Source organism: Maylandia zebra, linkage group LG14 (genome assembly GCF_041146795.1).
Source record: "Maylandia zebra isolate NMK-2024a linkage group LG14, Mzebra_GT3a, whole genome shotgun sequence".
NCBI classification, from domain to species: domain Eukaryota; kingdom Metazoa; phylum Chordata; class Actinopteri; order Cichliformes; family Cichlidae; genus Maylandia; species Maylandia zebra.
Window position 1 is genome coordinate 9,351,615 of NC_135180.1, and position 26,384 is coordinate 9,377,998.

A 26,384-nucleotide genomic window follows, 5' to 3' on the forward strand; every position below is an offset into this window, starting at 1 on the left:
TATTATAAAGTCTGACCTCTTTATTGCAACCCAACATAATGCAAACATGAAAATACAGCAGCAGAGCAAATGAGAGTTTCAATATTATGCTTATTCACATAAAGAAAATCCACATTTCTAATAATATAAGTGTCCTTATAAAAATCCTGTGTCCTCATAAAAGACTACTATTTTTTAAGGAAAGGGTTGCAGTGAACGTATTCAGTAGAGCACAGTGTAAGGCAAGTGTATTGCGTTGTATGTTATAGTAGTGCAATGTCTTGCTATGATTTCAGCCCTGTACAAAACAAAGGCAAAGATCCACTCTTGTTATCATCGAATGTCTAGTCTACCTGGCAGTAAGTGAAAGCCTACTGTACCTACCCCGTACAGGTACATAAGGGAAAAAAAAATTCAAACTGAATTCAATAACTACAACCTCACCACATCATTTAGAATAGAATAGAATTAGAATAGAATTCAACTTTATTGTCATTGCACATGCACAGGTACAGGGCAACGAAGTGCAGTTTGCATCCATCCAGAAGTGCTTTAGTGATATAGATATATTACAATATATATTAGCAATAATATAGATATGTAAGTATATTACAGAAATGGGTCTATTATGGTGTGTTATAATGTACACGGTATGAAGTATGTTGTGAATATTCTATAACTATAAGTATGTACAGGCTGTAGTGAATACAAGCTATGTACAGGATTTGTTTCTCTATTCAGATACTCTAATAAATGTTGTTGAAACAGAACACCAGACACCAAATCAGTTCACCGTGTTGCTCATCATTCACTTCAAATTAAGATATTGGTTGAAGACATTTCTCTGCACACTGCAGTGGTTTGAGGTTTAGTCATACTGGGTCATGGGGTGATCGTTCCAGGAAGGCAGCTGGGAGAGCTTCCCTTCAGTGGCTGTTTCTATTGGCCAGCCCCAGGCCTTAAAGAAGCCAGTCAGGTCCATCCCCACAGTCTGGGAGAAGGTCTCAGCATACAGATTCATTTTTCTTTTCTTGTCCTTGGGGATGTCTTTCATGTGATGATACGCAGTAAACACCTTCTTAAAGGCATCCCAGCCAAACCTTTCCTGGAGCTGCAGATGAGGAGACAAAAATCATAATGCTGATAATCATGTTATGTCTAATAAAGTGTTTGTGTCAGGCTTATTTCTGTTTGTTAAGATACTGTTTTAATTCTGTCTCCACACTTTCTTGATAGTGACTTGATTTAAAAGGTATCATCTTACAGTTTCTGGAACGTGCCTTGTTTCACACTCTGCTTTCAGTTTTACATGCAATCATTTTTTTCCAGTGAAAGCAGGTGTGTGGACAAAGGACAGTTTCTCTACAGAGTAGAATTCTCTCACCTGCATATATGTTTCCAGAGCCACCCACATGCTCCAGCTCTCAAGTTTCCTGCCTCCTGCGACGTAATCCTTGGCTCGACTTTGTCGTTTTGCTGCAGTCATAGCTCCATGAGCCTGCATTGAATAGTATGTAATGAGGTGACTGTTAAGCATTTTACTCTAAGGAAAACAGTGTTAAGTCTTCTGTCCTCATAGGATATCAAAAAAAGAGTTATGCTTTCTAAAACTGATTGATATGAAAAGCATCACAATTCAACAAAAGCTTTTCTGGCCATTGGTCTGAAAGATGCATGTGATTTACTCCACCTTCTCCCTCTTGATGCCCAGCACCTCTTCATGCACATACACTGACCACAGGTTGCATGTACACTCTGTGGTGTGTGGTGGGAACTCCCAGCAGCCTCTCTGTTGGTTGTGTCCCATCTCGTGGATGGGGCCCCACATGCCTTTACCTTTTTTAACGTCAACCAGGTTAGCAGCTGAGTTTTTTTGTACCATGATAGGATAACCTGCATGCATAAAACCTGAACAGAAAAAGGAGAAATGAACAGTAGTACAGTGATGATTCTTATGTAAAAACAAACAAACAAGCAAACAAACAAGCAAAAGTATGACATGATTATGGTTTTTCAATGCAACAGTCCAGGGTCTACTCAGCCTTTTGCCGTGTGACAGCTGGGATAGACTCCAGTGGATGGCCTCAGGGATTTCAACCAGAACCAAAAGTAGAAGGAAAAAATGAGCATTTAGAGCTCTAAAGCCTGAGCTTTCAGCTTACAGGGATTAAGCGTACACACGCTTACTTCATTTTCTCAAACTTGATAGACAGGTAAAGCCAGCATTGTAATTGTATATATGCACTATTTTGCCAAAAGTATTTGCACGTCTGCCTTCACACCCATATGAACTTGAGTGACATCCCATTCTGAATGAGTGCTTTGCATTGTGCGTGGTGATGAAAAAAGCATATACTTAGGGCTGGATCAGGTGACCCTGAATCCTCCCTTAGTTATGCTGCAATAGTTTTAGGGTGCTGGGAGATTCCCATGATGCCTTAAATATTTCTCCTCCACTCACTCTTTTCACTCACTATATGTTAACAGACCTCTCTACATTGAATCCTACTTGTTATCAGTCGCTGGCTCTCTTTCACAGCATGTTTTCTTATCCTGTTTTTTTTTTTTTTTTATCACAACAACTGGTCACAGCCAATGTGCTTGTTTATGGGGGGTCATATGATTGTTGGGTTTTTCTCTGTATGTATTATTGTAGGGTCTAGCTTACAATATAAAGCGCCTTGAGGCGACTGTTGTTGTGATTTGGCGCTGCATAAATAAGATTGAATTGAATTGAAAAATTGAATTTGGATTGGTGACTGAATACTTTCTGTTTGCTAGTTCTATTCCAGAGAACTGGTTCATGCATACCCTGCCTGTCACCCAGCATTACTTGAGACTCTATATATGATAAGAAAATAATAGGCAGGTGTGTACTGTACAACATGAGGCACAATGCACTTACCGTGAGAAATCTGCACATCTGCCACAAAGCGCTCCTTGCGGGGAAATTTGTGTGGTTTGGCAGCCAGATCTGCAATGGCCCTCATGATTTCATCCCACAGAGCAGCCACCTTGTCAGGGCGCTCCAGACCCCGAACAGCATCTGATGGTACGGTGAGGATGATGTTTTCAAACTCCAACTCTGCCCAGGGTGAAGGAGCTGTGCGCAGCGACGACCACTCAGCTGCAGTTGTTACACCTGAAAAGAACAGAGAGGAGTGGATCTATTAAATTGCTTTGCATTATTACCTGGGAGATGCTGCCCTCAGCCCTTCAAATTATAGACTGTTTAAAAAATAGTCTATTAGACCAGTACAAACAAAGGTACACACTAGTGCAAACACATATTAAAGTTCAATCTACCACAGACTCACCAGTCTTATAATATGGAGCAGGTACAGCCATCTGTGCTGTGACCTCCAACCCCTTCACTTGTGTTTTGGGTGGGGCCACCAGGTAGATGAGTCCTCCCCAAAGGTTCCAAACTTGTATCATCTCTGAGGTGACAGGAAATCGCTCATGGACAGACGGTGGTCTCTTCAGGACATCGTTCTTGTGCAGAGAATCAGTTTGACATCCTATCTGAATCTGCAGAAGAAAAGGAAAATGCATTATAAGCAATAATACAAGCAAAAATATAATAATATAAGCAATACCACAAAGTGTGCAACACTGTAAAAAGGAATAACTAAAAATTGCAATGACTGCTCTGTGTTTAAACAACTAAATGGCCTGAAACAGCTTACAGTATCTATTCACCAGAGACAAGTTTTGTGTCTGGAATTTTTCAGTTTCTGGCACCTCACTATCTTTAGGTAACAAAGTTGCAACATTCTGAGTGAACTCAAAATCAATTGATTTCATATGCTCTACCTTCCAATTCTTTTTGACAATCTGAGGTGGTATAGCGATGTAGGTCTTCATACCAGGAGAGAGGTAGAGACCTGTACTGATCCACTCTTCCTTATCTGAAACACACAATTATAAAAGATGACAGTCAGGGACGTTTACAGGTATAAAATATGCATTTTAAAAACTGTATTTCACAGTTTTCAGTGTCTACAAAGAGGTGCATGTATTAATACTGTGTGACACTGAACAACAGGCATTGCTGCATCATGCTGAACGATGCTGTACAATTTAAATTTGTACCTAAATTCAAATAACCACATTCACATTTTTGAACACAGCAGTGAGATCTGACCTGCTGTATCAACATCAACCTTGATCCGGTGGTTATAGACAACAGGCATCATTGGGTTGTCCTTGATAAGATAGGGCAGGAGGGCATCGGGATCTGGGCAAACCTTATATACCTGGGTACCCACAGCGAGGAGGAGGTGGTCTTTGGGACTCTTTACAGGGCAGCTGTCACTCACCTTGAAAGTGAATGGTGAATGTTATTAGATATGTCCCCACATTATGACACTATCTGCAAAAAAAAGGGCAGACGAGCGACCCCTCAACAAACCCCATCCATAAAGGGCAGCTACTCACCTGTGGCAGGCCTGACCTCTTTAATAAGTCAGTGAGTGTGGCCAACACTTGCCGGTAGTGGGAGCAGTCATGGGCTTTCATCTGCAAGTAGGCATTGCAGTCGTTGCCCAGCTTTTTCAGACATCCCTCCTCATGTTTGCTAAGTTTTTCACCTGCAGTCACATGGGCAGCAAAGCGGTATAGAAGGTGGCGGAAGTGGTAGCTGTCTTTAATAGCCTGGGTGGGTACGAGAGCTTTGTATGTTCCTCCTCCGATTGTTGCGCCCAACAGGCTCAATCCCATTTGATTTAAGATCTTGTTTCCTGAAAGACATTAAAACAAATCTGACTTAAAATACTCTGGTGTATTGTTGGAGATGTCACACTAATCAGATGCATTGGTCGTGCACTTTCATACCTGAGAATTCTGTAAGTGGATTTTGCCCACTATGTGTCTGTGCCCAGTACCAGGCATGTCCTCCAATCAGCAGGCCTCCTCCCTCTGCCACAAAGTTTTTGATTTCCTCCAAATGCTCAGTGATATACGCTTTACACACAAACACGCTGAGGTCTTTCCTGAATTTTGTCTTCTCACACTTCAGCCCTGACTTGCTGAGAATTTTGATTGCAGCATCTATATTCATGACACCAACAACCCCTCTGCGGCCTTCATCCAACCAGTGAATGGCATTTTGCCAAAATGGAGCCATACTCTAAAAAATGGAAGGAAAGCAGGAACAAAGGCAGTTACGTGTACATGTGATGTATAAAAGATTTCTCGGAACAGCAGAAGCATTTCTTTTTTAACCATTGATGGTTTAACCAACATTCACCATGCTCAGACTCGGGTACTCACACTATAGACATCAAAAGAAACTTAGGGTTCAGCGTATTTGCCGAGTATACTTCAACATCCAAACTGAAGAAGCATGGGATCAACAGACAAGCCTTTAGATTAGTAGACAACGATATCTAACCCCTGCGTCGTGCCTCATACAGAGTTAGGGTTATCACCAATGATGGCTCAGACATCAAACAGTTAGAATGTTCTTTTATATTCTCTCATCACAGATGGTCTAAATCTACAGTAAGCATCAAAGTGCTGACAGAAATATACAATACTAAAAAATATATATAGTGAAAATAACAAATGCCTAATTTACCTCAAGTCCCAGAAATCCTTCATGTGTAGCCACAATCACTCGTCCCTGTCCATAGTAGCCTCCTGCCAGGAATGCCCGTCCATCACCTGTGGTCGCGATGGGAAATGCTAGCGGTCCATGGACTAAAACCTCCGAAGCAGTTAAATTAGACGGGAGCTGGAACTCTGAAACCCCCTGGAGTAAGAACTGCAAGTCGTCTTCAAAATCCTTACCCAAGCTGAAAGGTGGAAGAGTCATGGCAGGAATGAGAGACACTATTAAGAATAATTGTGCAAATTGCGTTTTCAAATGAGTCTTTGCATGTTAACAAAACAATTAACCAACATACAAGTAATTGTATTTTTTACATTTTTGGAAGATTATCACCATGAAAATTTGAATTGCATTCATGTTGTATAATTATTACCAGTGACTATGTATAAAAACAATAAATATGAAACTTCAACATATAATTGATTTTCTTAATGTTATTATCAACAAGTTCCTGTAAAAATACTGTACATATAGTCTATAGTAGATTGCAATTTATTTCATGTTATAGTTAACTTGTGGGTTTAAAAAAAACTAACATGGAATCTATAATAGTTATAGCATGTACTCACACCACAGACATCCAGGAGGACGGGATCTGAGGGTAGACAGGCAGGTTCTCCGCCTCACCACAACGCTTAGTGAAGTAGATTCCTGCCACTCCTGCCACTTTATTCCCATCAAACTGATGCAGTGCGTTCTCTTTGGGGTGATCTGCAGCCCAGCCCCACGCCTGCCCAGCTATCAGCACCCCTCCTCCAGCTTTCAGAAATGCTACAAGCTCCACTGGGTCTGAGCCCACGCTGTAGGCATCGGTCACATAAACACCAACTCCCAGTTTGTCACTGAAAGCTCCCACAACTTCTACTTGGAAGCTGGATTTTTGGAGGTTATTAGCAACTGCACTGACATTTCTGTGCACCCCTACAGAGAGGTTATCAGATCCATCACCTCTCAGCCAGGTCAGAGCATTTTCTACCAGAGCAGGAAAGGCTGTCAAGTAGCCCTCATGACCCAGGACCACAATCCTTCCACTGCTGTACAGAGAGGCAGCCATCAGGACCTGACCTCGGCTGTTCATTGCTAAAGGAAAGGCATGGTCTCCGATCAGCAACAGGTCACTGGGAACACAGGGTCCCTGTAGGTCCAGCTCCTTCAGGCCTCTCATCAGAGACATGTAGGCTTCTTCATGTTGGCTTTTGAATGATTGGTTGGACGACATAGTGTAGAGGATTTATACTCTGAAGAATGATGAAGATTGAGGGCAAGTTGTGCCAGCAGATTCGACTTCACAGTATTTCTTGCATCAATTAGAGATAGAGGGAAAAAAAGAATTACGTAGTTTTATTATCATTTGAGCACATGTATTCACTTGAGGTGAAACAAACTTTTGCACTTAGACAGCAGTTAAAGTAGGTAATATATGCAAAAACAAGAAATGTATTCACAGAATAACAAGAAGCACATTCACAGTGTACTGTGAATAACAAAAACAAATAAAGTGAAAGTATGACTGGTGACTAATGCCTCATACACCATGACAAGACATTACAGCAAATTCTGAAAATAAAGCAGGTTCAGAGATGAAAAGTTAAATACACATGATAGCACCAAGACTCAGAGTTTACATATCTGGTTACTACTAAACACCTTTAAAAAGGACATTCTTTTATTTATTTATATATTTTACCTGCAAGATGACTTTCCGGTGCAGCTCAATAGTTTTTGAAGGCGGGTGACACACAAGGAGCTCCACCTGACAGAATAAAGAATGTGGAAGTGAGTGCCTATTTGAGGAGTTGAGGAGATAAGATCATGAGTAGGTTTACGATGAGGACGGGCTACTGAGCACAACAAAAAATAAACAGAAGCAGGGAAAATGACAGCAGTATCAACATTATCAATGTGTCAATGGTATAATCACTGATACACAGTAGCAGTTTTTGATACGGGCGGTTGTTTATTGTCATCTCTGCTACACACAGTCCAGTATATAGAGAGACAAGAGACGAGGCTCCAGTTACAGCAGAGCAAGTAAACAAACAATATATATAAGAAGAGTAAGAAAATAAATATACACTTCAGGACTTGGGGTAAAGGGATCAATAACAATTGAAAATTTATAATTTACAGCTTGATGATTTAAAGTCTCACACACAACCCGTCGAAAGGGGAGGGGGGCGGCTGCTTCCAAACAGAGCGCATTTCATTCATAATGTTGTAAATCCAAGCCCATTATGTATTCCTGATTTGAATCCTGGGTTGTGTGAAATCCCAGAAATAAACCCTAGACAAAGTGAATCTGTGAACTAAGGTGTAGGTCTATTAGGTTATGTTGTGGCGATCCTCGAGTTGGGGCATTTGTGTTCACACTGGAGTGCAAAATTAAAACCAATGGAAGATGGACAAGAAAAGTTCAAAGCCACCAGGTGCTCAGTTTAGAAAAAATAGAAAAGAAGAGGAAGAGAAATGAGCAAAGGATACAGGTAAGCAGATGTGTCATTGGATAATGGCAGGTCATCCTGAAACAATCAGAGTCAAAATCAGAATACTGAGGGAGTGTTCGCCCGGGGGCGCCAAACAGGCTAGGACCGCCACTGCTGATACACCCTAAACGAGTATGTAGAGAAACTTGCTCCTCCTGTCATCTTTAGTAAATAGTTGTGAATGATGAAAAGCACAACACAGAACTTTCTGGAGGTAAAATAAACAGCAGAATATGGTGTTTTTTTATTCTCTGGGTTTTGCATTATATCGAAGTATTACATCTTTCAGCTTGACCATAGCGTGATTACACTTTATTCGTTCGTCGTTCCGCTTTAGACTTAAAGTTTGCATAATAAATAGTGATCACTTGTCCGTCACACTAAATTAGTCTTTAGATGAGCTTTTAGCTGAAAGTGTAACCAGAACAATGTGTTACTTTGTCTTATTTCCGTATTATCTTTTTCTCCCGTCTCGCCCATTAAAGGACCTGAAAAGGAAAATAGTGACTCACCAATACTGATGTGTTAAATATTTAACTCCTTCAATGGACAACAAATGACAACGTCTTATTCCATCTAGGGAGAGTAATATGAATATGCATTGTTGTTATATTACACGTGTCAACAACGAGAGAGTGGAAACATTATGTTGTGGTTCAGTCAGCGGCACCTAGAATGTTGTTGCGCTTTTCTTTCTGATAACACGGTACCAGTGCCGAATGACTCAGAAACCCAACAGAATAGTTTTCTTTATCCTGTAGGGTTTGTTTTGTTTTTTTACCATGTGATTGCGCAGTCCACAATGATTGTACATTATCATTATTACATTACGCATTATATATATATATATATATATATATATATATATATATATATATATATATATATATATATATATATATATATATATATTTAAAAAACTTTAAAAGTTATTTCAACGCTGACTTTCCCCTCCAAAAAAGAAAAGAAACCAAATAATTTCAGCTCCTGCTAGCTTGACCGCGACTTTGCTCATGTAACCTACACTTTGAGCGGAACCTCACGCGGGGATGACGTTGCTAAACGTAATTATTTTTGCGTCGGACCGCGGGGACAACGCTGCAAAATCAGACCCCTGTAGTTTGTAGTTCACACATTCTTCAAGTTTTTCTTTAGAAGACGAAAAGAAATTGAGGTAGTTGAAGTTGTAATGATGCTAAACACTACTGCGTGAGGCCGTTTAATGTCCTGTACTTTGGCTTGACTTAAAAAAAGACTCTTAAACACAACATATTAAGGGGCAAACAGCCTCTCTGTGGCCGCTTGTTCGAATGTCCTGCACGCTGGTTGGCGCCTCTGGAGCTCGGATCTCCCTGGAAGATGGACGGGCTGTGATTCTGGGCCGGGATCCGGACACTGGTGTCACAGATAAGAAGTGCTCCAGACATCAGGGTGAGGCGTCCCGCTTATGTGTCACATTTATCGCGAGACTCTAGATTTAAATCTGCGAAGCTGTTAGTGCTCGTGCTCTGCTGAAGCTTAACTTTATAACAAACCACCCTAAAGCTGTAAATTACTTTACAGTGTACAACGCAAGAAAATACTGCTAATGTGGCTGTAAGCTTTAATTCATTCATGTATTTATGTGAGAAAGTAAATCAGTGGGGCTGACTGAGTTTTGTGTTTTGAGTGTCTTGCATTCACTCTACAAGTCACTAACAGGGATTTAAACTCATGATGACTGAACTTTGGTTACAGTTTTACATACATATATATGTACTTAATAAGTGAGGAGCTTAAAATTGCATCCATGGGGAGTCAAATAGAGCAAGAAAAAGAACCAGGCTGGTACTTTTTTTCTCTTTGAAAATCAGTAGGTATGTATATAAATGTTTTAGTGGGGCCAGATGTGCCCTACAATAGTTTTTTGGGAATCACCATATTGGTGCATACATACAGTTTTTTGCCTGGTAGACTGAGTTATCTTTGATATTTCTCATAGGTTCAATTAAAGAAATGGCAACAAATGACTGTGTTCTTGCAACACAGTTTGGAATTGGTTCTTTAGCTTTTATTTAAAGACACAACACTACTTCCTTCCTTGACTAGTTCAGTGTTAAGTGGCCTAAAAAAAAATAAAAAAATAAAACAAAACAAAATTTAAAAAAACATCTCTCTGAAAACGGTCAGGTACAAGGAGTGGGTTGAAAATGAGTGAAAAAGCAGCTAATGTCCAAAGAAAACTTTGAAGACCTTGAGAAATCCAGGAGGACTATTACTCAAGACTTATTTAAAAAAAAAAAACAAGTCTGTTAAAGTATAAAGACAACATGGGTGGCTCAAGACCTTTTTTGCACAGTACTGTATGTAATGGCACATGGTAATTTTCAAAATTAGCCGAGGCATTTTTTTTATGCATTTAGTTTTCATATTGCAAAATAAAAACTGCATTTAAATGGAAAATCTGCATTAAAATGAGTTAGAAAGTTGTTGTTTTGTCTTCTTTTAGTTTTTTTGGTCCCAGCTCTAGATGTGTATACATACGAAATGTGTGTGTGTCTTTTTATTTATTACAGTGAAGGTGGTGGCTTGCTTTGCAGACCAGGATGTTGTTGTTACACAGGTATGAAGAACAAACACTGGGTGCCTCCACAGTAGAATAATGACCCTGCCTATTAAACTAGAGCACACTCCCTTCAACATCACCGCGAATTAATATTTAACCCCAAGCAATTACACCTGATCCACAGCAACCGGCGTGTCATTATGTTCAAAGCTGATGTCAGCACATTGTCCTCTTTGTCCACTCTTGCTACCTCACAGCTCATGTGCTAACTGTAACTGCTACAGTCCAATGTCCATTTCTCCACAGCTGGGTCCCAACCCCAGTTCTCTGGATGGTGAGAAGCTGGGCCGGGGTCAGTCTGGTAAACTCAGCCATGGAGGTACTCTCTACCTAGTTAACCAGAGCCACCCATTCACACTGAACTACTCTCTGAGCTCCAATGGAATCACCTCCAGCACAGCACAGAGAGGGCTGAAAGCAGCAGATAAGACAAAAGGAGGGACGAGTTCAAAAGAAAAAGAGGCACAGTCCAGTCCCACACCCAAACGCAACATAAAGGATTTCTTCCCCAGCTCTCCCATGAAGGTAAACCTCTGTGATGTATTGATTCATGGATCTAGCTGTCTACAAGCATATGTATAAAGAGAAGCCAGAATGAGAGAAATTGCTGTTTTGTTCCTTGTTATTTAGTCATCTAAAAGGCAACTGAGCCCAAAGAAAGAGCAACCTGAGGTGAAGCGCCAAAGAATAGAGGAGGAAGCTTCTGATTGGCAGATGAAAGAGGAGGAGGATGAGGAGGAGAGACTGGCTGGCGAACGGCTCAAGTACCTTCAGGAATTTGCCAAAAAGTCCCTGACAGAGGAGAGCAGCAGCAATCAGCCGTCATCGTCTTCAAAACCAAGTCTAAAGAGCAGCTGGCAGCAGTTTGGCAGCTTAATGGTTTACACAGCCGCTGGTGTCAAAGGGAGTGACAAGGTGGGGAGTGATTCATTCAGATGATCAGCAGATATGGAGTCTTTATCTACAGCAGGCAGTGTTTTATATAACGTTCAAATGAGCGAAAGACCTAAAAAACTCTGCAGCATATCATGTTCAGCTCTTCTCAGAAAATTAATCAGCAACTCTTTTTGTTATTGTGTGAACTGGGATCCAAAAGGTCAAAAAATGCACCCATCAAAATAAAAAAGCCTTACCTGATTAAAATCACGACCGTTTACCCCTTCAAGATCATCTTCTCAGGCTCCTCTGGAGGTCTTCCATCACAGCTGCTTCTTTTTTTTACATTTCTCAGTGGAATTCCCATCCTGTCCCCTTTGATTTGTGTCTGTCCAGTGACTGCTGGATCACCTCCAGTGTGTCACATGGATTCAAATATGCTGTGTGGGGTGAGCAGTGGGCAGAGATTTTGGTATTGAGGTCTGGGTGCAGGGAGGAGGGGAACGGGGCACTGAGCATGCTCCTGGTCTCGCTGTGTGAAAGGCCCGGCTGCCATCACCAGCGATGATCCTTCATGTGAAATTTGGGTCAGTTTGTCAGAGGAGTCGGTGCTTGCTGCCTGAACGAGTTTAAGGTTTGTTTGAACTGCAGAGCTCATGATGCGTGCAGTCGTGGGCTTACACACCAGAGTTGCATGAGCAGATGAGCTTGACTCGGAGATGAAAAAGATGTTAAAATTCAGGTTTATGTGTTATGCACAAGGTTTTGTGAAAGATATGGCTAATTTGCCTCTTCTAACTCCAGATCGCTGGGTTTGACATTGATGGCTGCATCATCACCACCAAGTCTGGCAAAGTCTTTCCCACAGCACCAGACGACTGGAAGTACGTCTGCACTCCTCAGCTTTTCCTGTTCATCTTTCTCATTCCATTTTATTTGATTTTATTAAGAGTTACAAATAAGTGTCTGTGTTTTCTTTTTTTTTCGTAGTTTCATTTCCAGATTGTTTGTCAGACTTTCACGGTTTGTTTGTGTTCAATTACCAGAATTTTGTACCCAGAGATTCAGCCCAAGCTAGCCAGCCTGCTCAAGAAAGGTTACAAGGTGAGGAGAAGCTAATGTGATGCTAATGCTAAAGTGTACTTTTGCAAGGTTAAATTTGATTTGCTCTGGCAGCATTTGTCACTGGGTTTGTCTCTTGTCCTGCAGGTGGTCTTCTTCACCAACCAGTTGGGGATTGCTAAAGGCAAACTGAGACCAGAAGTGTTCAAGTCCAAAGTGGAGGACATCCTTGCCACTCTGAAGCTGCCTGTGCAGGTTGGTCACGTTGCATGAGCTGGTTCCCATTGTTTATAGTACTATTTATAGGTGATCTCACTGTCTGTGTTTCAGGTGTTTGTAGCAACAGGTCCTGGTATTTACAGGAAACCAGTCATGGGAATGTGGAATCACCTATGTGAGAAGGTAAATGCCAGGTAACATCCATGAAAAAGGCGCACACGCCCACTTAAGAGCCACACCTCATCTGTTATTTACACAGACACAGCCTGCACAAAGAAGCAGTTAACAGATGTGATGAGTCATAGAAGCCGCACTCATCTTTTCTCATTTCAAACAAAGAAGAGTAAGACAACAAAAAGTAAATGAAAAATCCTTTGATTTGATTATGAAATCATTTTAAAAAGTCATGTGATCCACAAACACAGTTTTAATGAACAGGACCATTAAAAACGATCCAATGGTGTAATGAGTGTATGTATTTTAATGTGTTTATGTGAGTGTAACATATACTTGTGTTTCAGCAAGTCCTTATTAAAAAATATATTATTATTTAGTTTGAATGTTTTTGCATGTATGTTTCCCGCTCAGGCCAATGATGACGTGACTGTTGACATGACACAGAGTTTTTATGTTGGAGGTGAGTGATCCCAGCTTCTTTTCACAGTGAGCTGCCCATACGTAATGCAGGACTGGCTGTTATCTAGAGCCCAGCAGTGAAGAGTATAAATGCTGAAATCTGAAATAATACTGAGTAACAAGTAGGAGTGTGTGTGTGAGAGAGAGAGAGGCTTGAAATGCATAGAATTAAGTGCTAAACAAATCTAAAGTGGGACTTGTATGGCACATTTAGTGTCAGGAAGACTAGAACAGTGTTATATAAGTGCGAGTACATTTAATGTTTTATTTTTTTCTCCTGTTTGCTTATTTTTTTGTCCATTTATTCCAGCTGTTGTCACAGAGCACAAACTTGTTTTCATCATAAACAGAAGAAAATGTCGGGCTATTTTTGAACATTTAACCATTGTTAAACTGCGCGTTACCTACTAAGTTCTGCAGTTTGGAGACTAAACTAACTTCAGTCCCTCCCCCGTCTCCTTCCTAAATTAACCTACGCATTAACTCAATCACATGCAAGCTGCACAAACATGCACACACAGCGTGTGACTTACATCTGTGCTCAGATGCCGCAGGAAGACCAGAAAACTGGGCTCCAGGGAAGAAGAAAAAGGACTTCTCCTGCAGTGATCGCTTGGTAAGAGCTATGTTAGCAGCTTAGAGGAAACCCTATTTACACTCTTGATCTTTTGTGGCATGTCAAGTATTACCTGTTGTCTCTTTATGTTAACGGAGGATGTATATTTCTTATGTCATAGTTTGCTCTGAACATCGGATTGCAGTTCTACACCCCAGAGGAGTACTTTTTGGGTTGGAAGCGCGCCCCCTACAACCTGCCTGAACTTAACCCTGTGGGTACAATATAGACTGTACATATTACACTATATATGTCTTCTGCTTCAGTGTTTCGTTGACGCTTGTCTTTATTTAAATCGCTAGACTAAACTCGACTCTGCTGCCAGGCTGTACGACCCACCGTCTGCCTCCCTCACCTCCGGTGACACCGAAGTCATTGTTGCCGTGGGATTCCCAGCATGTAAGAAAACCACAGAGTCATCGTTCTGTTCTCACCTTTGACAAACACCCTTCTGATCTCATTCTGTCTTCCTTTGATCTGCAGCGGGTAAATCCACCTTCTTCCACACCCACGTTATTCCAAAGGGCTACGTTTATGTCAACAGGGTGAGTGGCGCTTGCGGCAATATGTGCTTATCCACTTTAATTTTGTCTTTGCACTGAACTATTTTAACTATAGTGAAAATTATCTATATGGCATATATGGACTGGTTCTTATCTGGTGCTTTTTTTACTCTCCCTGAGCACTCAAAGCATTTATTCACACACATTGACACCTCTCCATTTGTTTCCGGGTCAGGACACACTCGGTTCGTGGCAAAACTGCGTGTCGGCATGTGAGCGTGCTCTGAAGGAGGGCCGCAGCGTCACCGTAGACAACACAAATCCAGACCCAGAGTCTCGCAAACGGTAAAGCACCTCAGTCTGAGTGCATGTGTGGGTGTGTGTCCTGACTTATCATAGTACCCCCATATCTTCAAACCCACCTGACCTGAACACTCACTGGGCTGGGGAGTCATTCAAAGATGAACACGTATCCAGTATCTACCATCACATTCAAAGTATATATCAGATATTTGCAATCAGGGTGGAGATATTCACCCTGTTTACACTGAAGTCTAATAGAGTCACTTATCTGCTTGGTGTTTCTGGAATCAGCTCACCAAAGTCTGTCACATTGAATTATGTGACAGACTGTTTGACTCTGGTGCTGTATTTCAAGTTTGATAAGTAAAGAGAGAGAAGAGCCATGACAAGCACTAATTTTACCCTTACAGAAAAATGCTCTCAAAGTGATTGTTATTGTTGTGTTTCATCATTTTATTTTTGTTCCTTTGTGTGTATTTGTGTGTATTTTGTAGCTATGTGGATGTGGCCAAAGCAGCAGGTGTTCCTTGTCGCTGCTTTCACTTCTCTGCCACTCTGGAGCAGGCCAAACACAACAACAGGGTATGACTCACTCGTCCACACTGCCCCATTATACACTCGTGGGTTTTTGTGTTGTGTTTTTTTAAAAAGCATCATTATTGTCGGCAGTTCCGTGAGATGGCTCCGTCAGACAGCAAACACGCCAAGGTCAATGACATGGTTTTCCACAGCTATAAGTAAGTAACATTGGTCAGGAAGGACAGCCCTCCCTCCCTCATTCTTTAAGTTTAAGACATATTTGTTTGTTGTAGCAAAAGGCCCATGTCTACCATTTTCAGTACCGGGTTAATTCTTTATTCTAAAAGATTCTCCGTCTCTCCCTGAACAGGAAACATTTCCAGGCTCCTGCTCTCTCCGAGGGATTCTCCGAGATCCTCCAAATCCATTTTGTTCCAAGCTTCAAAGACAAGCAATCAGAAACTCTGTTCAGACAGTTTTCTGAGGGCTGACTGGACACCTTTTACTTTACTGACAAAGAAAAAACACAAATGGTACCCAGTAACATCAGCAGACGTCCACATTTATTTCAGCCCAGTGTTTTCAAGCTGCATTCAGTAAGATCTCTAGCCACAAAGTCCAACTCCAAAGTCAGAGACGTTATTAAAATGGTGTTTTAACAAAGGCCAGTTGAACATCTATATGAATAAACATAACAGTAGTTTGATGCGTCACGTAGTATGTACGTTGTGTAATTTTACTGCACAGCTTGAATATGTCAATAAAGCTTTAGAAAATCTATTTGATTGGTTGTAAGTATTTAAGTTTGGAGAGAGTTCACCTCCTCTGTGTTTGCTCTGTTGAAATCTGCAGTCTAATCCTGGACCCGCTCAGTTTATCTCAGGCAGGAACTGGATCTCCTTCCCCAGATGCTGCTTCAACCACGGCATTATCTTGAAGAGGTCAATGTGAAAGTCTCGAGCATCTGGAGGAGGCCTCCTCGTGTATCCTATTATTTTACACACATCTACGATGCCCCAAGACACCACACCTACCTGGTGATTAGAGAAGGAAACTGTCGCTTTGATCCTGATTCCCCAGCAAAGTTAGGCTCTTATAAATATCGGCAAACTGACCTGAAAGTAGCGCTTCTTTTTCTGCAGAAACAGGGACCCACCAGAATCGCCTAGAAAGAAACGCATTGAGCTGTTAGGTGATTCCGATGTTGGTCAAACTGTTAGGATTACTATGCAGAAGAGACCAGACCTTGGCAGGTGATAGCATCCTGATATCCTGCAGTTCCCCCAGAGCAGAGGAATCTGTCAGGTACAAACTCATCCAAAGTCACATCCGTGTGCTCCACAAGCTTCCTTGCCTTCTCCACACAGCCAAGCCTCTGCAGACAAATGATGCACTGTAACAAATCCCTGTTAACACAGTACTGATGATAAGATGAAAGCAGCGCTCACCTGACGCCCTGTATGAATATGTGTTTCTTTGCGTTCGTTGCTTCCTGAGATCTTATGATTGAAAAAAGCAGGAGTCTGCTCGAGCGTTAGTAACTCCACTCCTGGAACATTAATTTTATTCAGAATAAATTATCATTTATTCAACGATTTATCCTCAGTTTTGTGTCACACTATAACAGACTCATCACAAATCACGTTGTGGAGAAGGTAAAGGTCACGTACTGTGGTCTGCACAGGTAGAGTTGACTTTCTTCATGGCTCGGGAGCCTGGTACGGTGCATGGCAGGCAGATGGGTCTGTTGTACGGCACACAGACAATAAGCATGACAAGAGGATTAGAAACGCACACAATGTATAACTCGTCTTACCTGGCCATCCATGACAGTGGGATGCTCCTGTTTGTCTCCACCAGAGCTACATCATAGTCATAAAACTCTGAGACGTTTCTGTGTTTGAGTGCGCTGGTGCTGTAGCTGGGGTGCATGATCACTCTCTTAAATTTGACATTTGACTGGGAGGGTGGGAGACCTGAGGACAAACAACCACAGCCTATAACACAATGATTAGCACCTGCAGTTTATTCATTAAAAGCTAAACTAGGATTAAATACTCCTGTTGTGTTCGGGGCAAATCTGACTGATTTACAAATTAAAAAACTCAAAAATATTGTGTTTTACATCTGATTGCTTCAAGGCCTTATGACATCCTCCACACTATGCACTTGAACATATAAAAATGATGAGCACCTCTTTCGTTCAATTTTGACTGTTTTTATCAATTTTGTTGCATCTGTGGTGCTCCCGGTCGAAAGGAAATGAATGGGAATCCACCCCCATACCCCCCCAGAACCCCCCCAGAACAATAAAGTAAGGGGTTGCACACAACTGGAGGGTTTTAATCAGGATTAAAAGATGACATTTTTATGTCATTTTTTTAGGATTTAGAAGCAAATTACAAAATTAACTGGGATTTCTTTTTTATTGATCGTGAATATTGAAACTAAATTACAATTTAAAAGAACGTATTAAAATTAAAACTTTATCAGCAATTAAAATGAAAAAGGATTATAAAGAATATTAGAATTAAAAAGTAAATTCGATTAAATTAGATTATAATTTGTCACCCAGCTTTAAACTTGAGTAAGATAAAAAGGTAAATTAGAACTAAATTAGATAGAAATATGATCAAATAGAAAATAGGATAAAACACTATATTACTGATTAAGACTTTTTTTAGGGTTAAAAACCACCTGATTAGGATTTAAATTAAATTAGAATGAAAAAGTAAACAGAATTCATATTTAATGAGAATCTTAAGATTAAGATTAAACACTAAATAAGGTTTATAAAATGGGATTATACCAAAGTAATTCACTAACAGTTTTTTTTATTTTTATTATTGAGTCCATAGTAACATATTTATATTTTATAATTTCAGGATAGTCTGTGCAACGAACTATCCTGACTTTTTATGTAATTTCACACATTTATTATGTAGTTTCACTGGTCTGGCCACCTTATGATCTAAATGGGCTGTATGTAGCCCACAGTGTAAAATGATATTGACGTCCTGATCTACACATTTAAGAATTTTCCACAATAACCACTGACCATATTCTATGTCCAGCTGCCGTGGGACACTGCCCGTGCTTTCTCTGGCAAAGCAATGAGCAGCCGTCAGCACCCAGTTCTGGCTTACAATGGATCCAAAGCAGGACTTGTCCTTTCCCCATTCAGGCTACAGGGAAGGAAAATGTCAGTATGTAAAAATCCACTCCATAATATTGAACACAAAGAATTCCTTATTGAAATAAAGTTCTTACTGATTTCAGAGTCACGTGCCAGGGGGTGGTGTAAGCTCTCTTCCCGCCGTCCTGCTCATCCTTGGAGATGTCTTCCTGAGCCACCCCACACATGGTCACACTCTCGTCACCTGATTTATAGATTAAACAAATGAATGTTTCCACTTCAGTTTTTCACTTTTGTTTTTTTCAACAAACATGAAATGTGAAAGATAAATCACTAATGTTGTTTCATTTGGCTGTTTTGTGTTAGAGTGGAGGGTTGACTTCCACTTACTAATGATGCTGTTGAACACTTCTCCCAGTTTGTCATAATCTTTGAGGATGAACACGTGAGTCTCACCACGTTTTTTTGAGGCCAAAGAATTCAACTCCTCTTTATTCACCTTCTCCTTGACGCCAAACACATAGACGTCTGAAAGTGCACATGGAAGCATAAATGCAGATAAGTGCGCCAACTCCAGCTCAGCCTTTTTAATATGTTATTTCCATCACAATACCTAGCATTTTCTCATTTGTATGGTCTGGGTCTGGGTTACTATAACCCAGCAAATGCCGGATCTTTGTGAGGACAATCTTAGCCGATTTCCCTGTGTTGGAGTAACCTGTGGGTAGATAAACATTAAGACAGAATAAATGTTGACTTTTATTTTCTGATGATATTTTTACAGCACTTTTAAAACCAGCATTACAAAGTGCTTTTCTAGAAACACTTTGTGTTACAATGTGATATATATAGTTCGCCTTGTAATCGGAAGATTGCCGGTTCGAGCCCCGGCTTGGACAGTCTCAGTTGTTGTGTCCTTGGGCAAGACACTTCACCCGTTGCCTACTGGTGGTGGTGGTCAGAGGGCCTGTTGGCGCCAGTGTCCGGCAGCCTCGCCTCTGTCAGTGCGCCCCAGGGTGGCTGTGGCTACAATGTAGCTTGCCATCACCTGTGTGTGAATGGGTGGATGACTGGATGTGTAAAGCGCTTTGGGGTCCTTAGGGACTAGTAAAGCGCTATATAAATATAGGCCATTTATATATATATATAAAGATGGTCCCAAATCCTTTGTAACGTCACTCAATGTATTCAGACTTTCATTCTATTCAGACTATATCATCTTACATATTCAGACTTAGTGTAATATATACAGCATTAAAACAGTGTCTCCGAGTGTTGTCACCATCTGTTGCTATGATGATGATGTTCTGGGTCTCATTAAATTGATTGTTGTTGCGCTTAAAGATGCTCATCCTCTCTTCGACGCGCTTTAGAGCACCGTGGATGTTGGTGCCTGTCTTGCGCCCGTGGCCTGTAAGTGAACAAACAAAGAGGAATAAATCACTATGGAAATAAATGCATCACAGTTGTGATGCTATGCAGACTGACTCAGATCAAAAGACGTGGTTTTCCAATAAACGCAGAACAAGCAGAGTCATACTCGTGTAGTTAAAATCCATGATGCTCCAGATGACGTCGTCAATGTTACCACTTTCTTCGTCTATGATGTCGACGATGTCTTTGGCCTCGGTGGCAAAAGACAACACGTGGAAATTCAACTTTACATCGTAACTGTCCAGCTGGAGAAAAAATGAAGAACATGAGTGGGTTTCTTACTCGCTGAAAGAGGAAGACACATAAACTAGGATCATAAGTGCATCAAGGATTTCACTGTTGGGTCTCAGGTTGTCACGCTGAGCTGTTTCAATGCTGACCTTTCTGATCAGAGCAATGGTGGCATCCCTGGATTTCTCAAACTCCTCCCTTTCGATGCTTCCTGATGTGTCCAGTAAGATGTAGATGTGCATACGGCTGACTTCAGCCACGCGGAAGGTTCGGCCAAAGGAAATGCTTTCCTCTTAAACACACAAAGTGGATTTTTCTTTTTTTTTGGCTTTTTGTTACTGATTATGTGTATTCCAATTATATCAACATGTGCTTAACATTTCATGGTAACCACCTTTCTTTTTGTCGTCAGGTGACAGTACATCCATTAGTCCTGCAAGTGATCCCGTCATGGCTGCAGCCACAGCACTGGGGGAGTCAAAGGTATTTGGACCTGTGACAAAGCAACACATTGTTAATTTGCTGTCATGATGCTCAATTTTCTTTTCTTTTTTTGTTATTAAAGAATTAATGTCCTGTGAAATTATAGACAGAAAACTAAATTTTAAGCACCATGGCAACGTGGTTTTGATCCGCTCCATTCCCGGTGTTCCAGACAGAATCTTTCAGCCGACCCGAGCAGATCCAGACCGGTCTGACACCGGTAAGTCAACTTTTCACCCCTGAAGAACCGGCCTCCTGACCTCAGGGCACCGGGTGGGATCCCCGGGTCGTCACAGTCATCAGCTGAATTTGCAAACAGATGCAAAAAATATAAAATAGTGATTTCTGGGAATTTCAGCATCTTTGAAAAGGCTTTTCATGTTTTCACTATTACAGTGACTAAAGAATTAGGTTTTATTATAAAAAAAGCAACTATGTAGCATGTTGAAATTATGCAAATGGTCTTTTTGAGACAGAATATTTGCACGTCACAATGAAATAATATTATCATTGCAGTGTAAACTGCAGCATAAGCAAGTGTGATAAACTGGAAGAAGACCCGTGCAAACGTAAGTGGAGTTCCTTAAAATTATATGATTCATACAGAAAGATTTGCTTTTTAATTTCTTCTTTTCTCACCATGGTTGTTACAGATGGGAGTTTCTCCCGTCCACTCCCCAGAGAGAGTGCAGTTTCTCTCAGCTGAGCCATACAGGGTGAAGCCTTCCTGGCAGGAGAAGCTCTGTGTCGCCCCAACAGCAAACCACTGGTCCCTGGGCCAGAAGTCACCATGATCCAGCTGCAGCTGAGCCGGACACAGCACGTCTGGGTGAGAGGAAGATGTATGTGCACACCAGAATGGGACCGCTTTCATGTGTGTATGATACCGAAGGCATCATCATCATCAACATTACCTTTGCATGTGGCCCTAGATGCAAGCCTCCCACTGGCTAGTCTCATGGGCGACCACTCCCCATGTTCTTCACATGTCCTGTAGCTAACTGGGGACGGGTATTTCTCTGGACCGCAGTGATAGGTCAGCACGCTGCCCACCAGCCCTCCCTGGTGAGGAAACAAACAGTTGTTTAAATAAATAGATTAGGTAACATGAGGTTTTCCAGTAAAGCCATGTCCCTGTTGCATCACTTGGATTTTATTTTCTTTTTTTGTTTTTTTATCATAACCAGAAAATTCTAATTCTTCTGTTGTCAGCAACGTTAAAACTGCACTAAAACTATGAGAACTAAAACTGAATATTTACACTATTTAAAATGCTGTACATTTGCATTTTACTTAAACCTCTCCCCCAGGTGCACATATTACTTTTGTTACCTTGGAGTAGGTGACATGTCCACCTTTGATGCTCTCTGTGACCGAGCAGTTCACGGGCTCTTCATCATCGTACGTTTCATATACATAGTCGTAGTCGGTCTTTTGCAGGGACCCTAGAGCGCACGCAGTAAAACTGTGGGTAACAAACATGCAGCTCTGCACGCACACATGTGGCACCAGTCCACACACATCTGACACAATCAAATGCACTTAAAAGTGAAATGCTCACCTCTATGGACCAACACGAGGAGGAGGATCCATAGTATAGACCTGGGGTGCATGGCTGGTCTCTGTAGCAACTTCTTTTTTACCTTTAAGTAACAGAAGCCGCAACAAGAGTGTTTCTATTGACATGCAGTCAGTTCCTTTATTTGATGACTGATTACCCATTAACACAGAGGACCTAACGGGAAGAGGAGGCATTGAGCAATTTAGGACAGAGGACAAATAAAGTCACTCACTTTTAGTTTTGATCTCTTTCTCTTTCTTCAGGATTATCTGAGGTCTTGTTCTATTCAGTGACACATTTGAAATACTTAGTGAACACAAACCAGACACCAAACTGGTCACTGTGTCAGAGAATTTAAACTGTTAAAAAAATAAATGACTTGTTGGCTTATAATCTGTCAAACAAATATGTCAAACATGTCTCTCATGAATGATATTGAGTCATTTTGACCAGAAAGAGCATTCCTATCACAAGATAGAAGCTACAATCAGCTTTTTGGAAAAAAATATTTTCAAAACAGATCTGACCAAGAGGGCAGAAGGGATTAGAACAAATGTAACATAACAATTCTATAAACACACTTTAAGGGACCAAAAAGGACTGGATTCATTATAATGTATGTAAAACAATGCAGAGTCATAAAGATACTTTCAAAACAGGTCATTTTATATACAGTATAAGATGCAAATATGAAACCAAAAAATCACCTGAATAAATGTCCTACTTTGAGTTTGTCTCCACCTGCTGGGCGGTGGCGTGTTTAGAGTGGAGGATGTAGTTGCAGCTGTCCTGCAGGTGGAGGTGGTGCCGGACAAGCAGAGCAGCAGATTTGTGAGTGTTTTGGACTTGAATTAAAAAGACCAAGACATGCTGATGAGGCTGCTGTGTGATCTAGAGACAAGTATAAGGATGTGTATAAAGATTGGGTCTAGCTGTATTGCTCAGGCTGCGCTACAGCATCTATTCACAGGTGCGATCCCACTACTGAGCGACACGGGGGCTTTGACCTGCTCCGTCTCCGACCTGGGCCGGTGCACCCCTCCTTAGGTGACCTGGTGGTCTCAGGCTCCCCCAGGATCACCATATCAATGCCGAACGCAATGCGGACACCCGATCGACATAGCCTGCTGCAGCTCAGAGCTCCTGAGCTCAAACGATCCTCAAACCTCAGCCTCCTGGTAGCTTGGATTACAGGAACGCGCCACCGCACCCGGCGAGAAGCACTTACGTTAACAGGGCTTTTAACCATGTCTGAGGTAACATCATGACACTAACCTGCTGCCCATCATTAGCAAAGTTGTAATGATGGGCAGCAAAGATGAGCAATGAATGGTGCACAATTGTTATATGCAAGTTTTTAGAAAGCTCGTGGTTAACCCAAGAGTATTTTGTCACAATATCAAGAAGAGTAAAGCTTCAATGTCAGAAGTGGGATTCAAAGCCACACCTCCAGGGGGGACTGCAACCTGAACGCAGCGCCTTAGACCGCTCAGCCATTCTGACATTGCAGTGCCAGTTTGGTGGAGGTTACCACTGTCAGATACTTTGGAAGAAACACACATTATCCTTCTCATAACACATATAGCAGCTGTTCAGCCATGGAAACGTAGTGCGAATAATCTACAATGTCATGCATACTGATCATTTGGCTGAATACTTTTACGCAGGTTGCCATGACATGACAGTTCACGCAGTTTCACATCGGTTCCATGGTGTAATGGTTAGCACTCTGGACTTTGAATCCAGCGATCCGCGTTCAAATCTCGGTGGCATCTGCTTTTTGGGAGGTGAAACCATACTGCATGTCACATAGTGGTAACTTGTTTTTGGTCGCCAAGCGGTCGAAGGCACTGCGTTCAGGTCGCAGTCTCTTCTGCAGGCGTTTGTTCGAATATAGCAGCTGTTCAGCCATGTAAACACATACTACGAAGCTCGTGGCGCCCACTTTCTGTGCTGACTTTGAGGTCGGAAGAGGTTTGGAGCTGTACAGTTAGTGAGTCAGCAGAGTGTTTGTGACTTTTGCGCACAAGCGCACCTCAGCACTCGGATACTCCAATCTGTAACTTTGTGTGGGCTGTAACTGAATTTCAGACAGCTCTTTAGTACCACATAGTGACTGACAAGTGAAGGATAACTTTAGTGATTGACAAGTGTTTTGTAAAGGCAGACGTCATGGTTAGCTGCTTGATTTTATAAAGCTCTCACAGAAAACACAAGTCATACAGAAATTCAATGTGCCAGAGAAGACATGCAGTATGGTTTCACCCCCCAAAAATCAGGTCCCACCAGATTTCACTCCATAAGAGTTTCCTCTTTTCAAAACTCTCCCAATTCATCCAGTGACCCTGCTTGGCCAGCGCTATGGCTCTGGCGTGTCTTACTGTTTCCTCCTTTCGACACACCTCCTCCACCACCATTTTTTGACGTTCGGTTACAGATGCCTGTTGCCACCGAGGTTGCCAAGACCAAATCCTTCTCTGCCCTGTTGGACGCGACCCACCATGTCATTATGGCTCAGAGCCGATTTGGCCTGTAGCACAGACGTGGCTGTGGTCCACTTCCTCCCTGTTGCTAGGGTGGGAGCAGCGCCCCTCACTATGGGGTCCCGGGAGTCCTTGAGTGACATCTCAAGCCTCACTCAAGGAGTGCAGTGTTGTTAATCCGCCTGAGGTCATTAGCCAAGTTTTGCCTTCGTTTGTCAAGTTGCCAGGTATCATTGAGGTCTACATTATACCACCGTCCCAGGCTCTTGATGGACATCTCTTAGACTGTTGGAATTGGTTCTCCACTGATATAGAATTGCCAGTTTCAAGTGTATTTTGTCACAACAGTAAGAAGTCTCCAAAGGTTGATTCTGTTCATCTGAATGTAGCGTTTTCAGTGGGAAAAATGTCTCGTCACTCATCCAAGTGACTTCTTCAGTGTCAGCTGACTGCAGGTTTCCCCAATCTTATAAACAGTATATTTGCATAATGACTGAAAGTAGCCCCCTGAAGGAACAGTGGGCTTGGAGGTCAGTTCCTTCATCACGATTATGCAAATTCTCATGACCATTGATCAACAACCACTGATCAAAGATACATGAGTAGAAGGAAGAAAGAAGTGCCAAGATACAATTGTCAGAAGTGTGATTCGAACCCACGCCTCCAGGTGAGACTGCGACCTGAACGCAGCGCCTTAGACCGCTCGGCCATCCTGACACATTGCAGCAGCCAACTAGTTGAATAATCCCATGCAGTTGCTGATTTCCATTTGACATACTTGTATGTTAAGTGCATGTAATAAACAAATAAAAATAATTACTAAGAAAATATATTGATTTAAAAGTTTGTGTTAAATGTTGTAAGTCAGATCGAAATAGAAAGATCAGGTGTGGTGGACAGGAATGATTAGATGTCAACAACTTGATTGGATGGCCAAAGTGTGAAATGTGACGTCCTGTGAGGGAAGCGTGAAAAAGCGTGAGCAGGTATAAAAAGACATTCTGGGTTCTTCTATTTTGTCTTTTGCGAGATGAGCAGTTGGGAAGGTTGGATCTAAGAGGTTCACAGTTGAAAGTTCAAGCAGACACGCTAGAGGGGGAACCACAGCCCAACCTGTGAACTGGTTTCAAATGAATGCCCAGCTGCTTTCCTGTTGGGTGATTTTCATCAACACAGAACACGGGGATAAATGCATTTTTGGTTCCATCCTCTCTCCTCACCAAGGAAATGTCCTACTTTGAGTTTGTCTCCACCTGCTGGGCGGTGGCGTGTTTAGAGTGGAGGATGTAGTTGCAGCTGTCCTGCAGGTGGAGGTGGTGCCGGACAAGCAGAGCAGCAGATTTGTGAGTGTTTTGGACTTGAATTAAAAAGACCAAGACATGCTGATGAGGCTGCTGTGTGATCTAGAGACAAGTATAAGGATGTGTATAAAGATTGGGTCTAGCTGTATTGCTCAGGCTGCGCTACAGCATCTATTCACAGGTGCGATCCCACTACTGAGCGACACGGGGGCTTTGACCTGCTCCGTCTCCGACCTGGGCCGGTGCACCCCTCCTTAGGTGACCTGGTGGTCTCAGGCTCCCCCAGGATCACCATATCAATGCCGAACGCAATGCGGACACCCGATCGACATAGCCTGCT

The 26,384-nt window shown here is 41.8% G+C and overlaps 3 protein-coding genes and 1 non-coding gene across 4 annotated transcripts; 1 reads left to right on the forward strand and 3 right to left on the reverse strand.

The window, feature by feature from the left end:
• Positions 1 to 442: 442 nt before the first annotated feature.
• Positions 443 to 8,762, reverse strand: LOC101480901 (TRPM8 channel-associated factor homolog). Its single transcript, XM_004562762.6, has 13 exons — positions 8,589 to 8,762; positions 7,281 to 7,346; positions 6,163 to 6,890; positions 5,561 to 5,777; positions 4,816 to 5,110; positions 4,420 to 4,721; positions 4,127 to 4,301; positions 3,796 to 3,890; positions 3,297 to 3,510; positions 2,885 to 3,121; positions 1,670 to 1,887; positions 1,364 to 1,477; positions 443 to 1,090 (listed from the first exon to the last, which is right to left on the reverse strand). The coding sequence occupies exons 3-13, from the start codon at positions 6,810 to 6,812 to the stop codon at positions 848 to 850; spliced, it is 2,760 nt and encodes a 919-aa protein (XP_004562819.1). The 5' UTR covers positions 6,813 to 6,890; positions 7,281 to 7,346; positions 8,589 to 8,762; the 3' UTR covers positions 443 to 847.
• A 344-nt stretch (positions 8,763 to 9,106) lies between these two features.
• pnkp (polynucleotide kinase 3'-phosphatase) lies at positions 9,107 to 16,195 on the forward strand. The gene is made up of 17 exons (XM_004562759.6): positions 9,107 to 9,507; positions 10,632 to 10,678; positions 10,928 to 11,206; positions 11,312 to 11,596; positions 12,362 to 12,441; positions 12,604 to 12,661; positions 12,767 to 12,874; positions 12,950 to 13,021; positions 13,427 to 13,475; positions 14,020 to 14,090; positions 14,212 to 14,304; positions 14,393 to 14,489; positions 14,574 to 14,635; positions 14,829 to 14,938; positions 15,391 to 15,478; positions 15,566 to 15,633; positions 15,786 to 16,195. The coding sequence occupies exons 1-17, from the start codon at positions 9,387 to 9,389 to the stop codon at positions 15,904 to 15,906; spliced, it is 1,809 nt and encodes a 602-aa protein (XP_004562816.1). The 5' UTR covers positions 9,107 to 9,386; the 3' UTR covers positions 15,907 to 16,195.
• Positions 15,957 to 22,398, reverse strand: si:ch1073-280e3.1 (complement C2). Its single transcript, XM_004562760.4, has 19 exons — positions 22,261 to 22,398; positions 22,032 to 22,144; positions 21,614 to 21,761; positions 21,339 to 21,524; positions 20,829 to 21,002; positions 20,611 to 20,709; positions 20,366 to 20,508; positions 20,092 to 20,230; positions 19,834 to 19,962; positions 19,165 to 19,269; positions 18,942 to 19,079; positions 18,686 to 18,795; positions 18,474 to 18,600; positions 17,232 to 17,391; positions 17,086 to 17,159; positions 16,864 to 16,964; positions 16,661 to 16,790; positions 16,531 to 16,580; positions 15,957 to 16,449 (listed from the first exon to the last, which is right to left on the reverse strand). The coding sequence occupies exons 1-19, from the start codon at positions 22,310 to 22,312 to the stop codon at positions 16,285 to 16,287; spliced, it is 2,343 nt and encodes a 780-aa protein (XP_004562817.1). The 5' UTR covers positions 22,313 to 22,398; the 3' UTR covers positions 15,957 to 16,284.
• Positions 22,399 to 25,377: 2,979 nt separating this feature from the next.
• On the reverse strand, positions 25,378 to 25,460 carry trnal-cag (transfer RNA leucine (anticodon CAG)). The gene has a single exon. It is a non-coding gene; the product is annotated as a tRNA-Leu (tRNA).
• Positions 25,461 to 26,384: the final 924 nt, after the last annotated feature.

What these genes read in the sequence shown, in the direction of transcription:
- LOC101480901 (XM_004562762.6), bottom strand. Translation starts at nt 6,812, where the DNA reads ATGTCGTCCAACCAATCATTCAAAAGCCAACATGAAGAAGCCTACATG. An exon ending in AGAGGTCAGGCCTGCCACAG is followed by an intron (nt 4,302 to 4,419) that starts GTGAGTAGCTGC and finishes TTCACTTTCAAG; the next exon opens with GTGAGTGACAGCTGCCCTGT. An exon ending in AGATGTGCAGATTTCTCACG is followed by an intron (nt 1,888 to 2,884) that starts GTAAGTGCATTG and finishes TTTTCTGTTCAG; the next exon opens with GTTTTATGCATGCAGGTTAT.
- pnkp (XM_004562759.6), top strand. Translation starts at nt 9,387, where the DNA reads ATGTCCTGCACGCTGGTTGGCGCCTCTGGAGCTCGGATCTCCCTGGAA. An exon ending in ACAGAGTTTTTATGTTGGAG is followed by an intron (nt 13,476 to 14,019) that starts GTGAGTGATCCC and finishes ATCTGTGCTCAG; the next exon opens with ATGCCGCAGGAAGACCAGAA. An exon ending in ACCTGCCTGAACTTAACCCT is followed by an intron (nt 14,305 to 14,392) that starts GTGGGTACAATA and finishes TTAAATCGCTAG; the next exon opens with ACTAAACTCGACTCTGCTGC.
- si:ch1073-280e3.1 (XM_004562760.4), bottom strand. Translation starts at nt 22,312, where the DNA reads ATGCACCCCAGGTCTATACTATGGATCCTCCTCCTCGTGTTGGTCCAT. An exon ending in ATCTAGGGCCACATGCAAAG is followed by an intron (nt 21,525 to 21,613) that starts GTAATGTTGATG and finishes CCTCTCACCCAG; the next exon opens with ACGTGCTGTGTCCGGCTCAG. An exon ending in CCACTGTCATGGATGGCCAG is followed by an intron (nt 17,160 to 17,231) that starts GTAAGACGAGTT and finishes GCCGTACAACAG; the next exon opens with ACCCATCTGCCTGCCATGCA.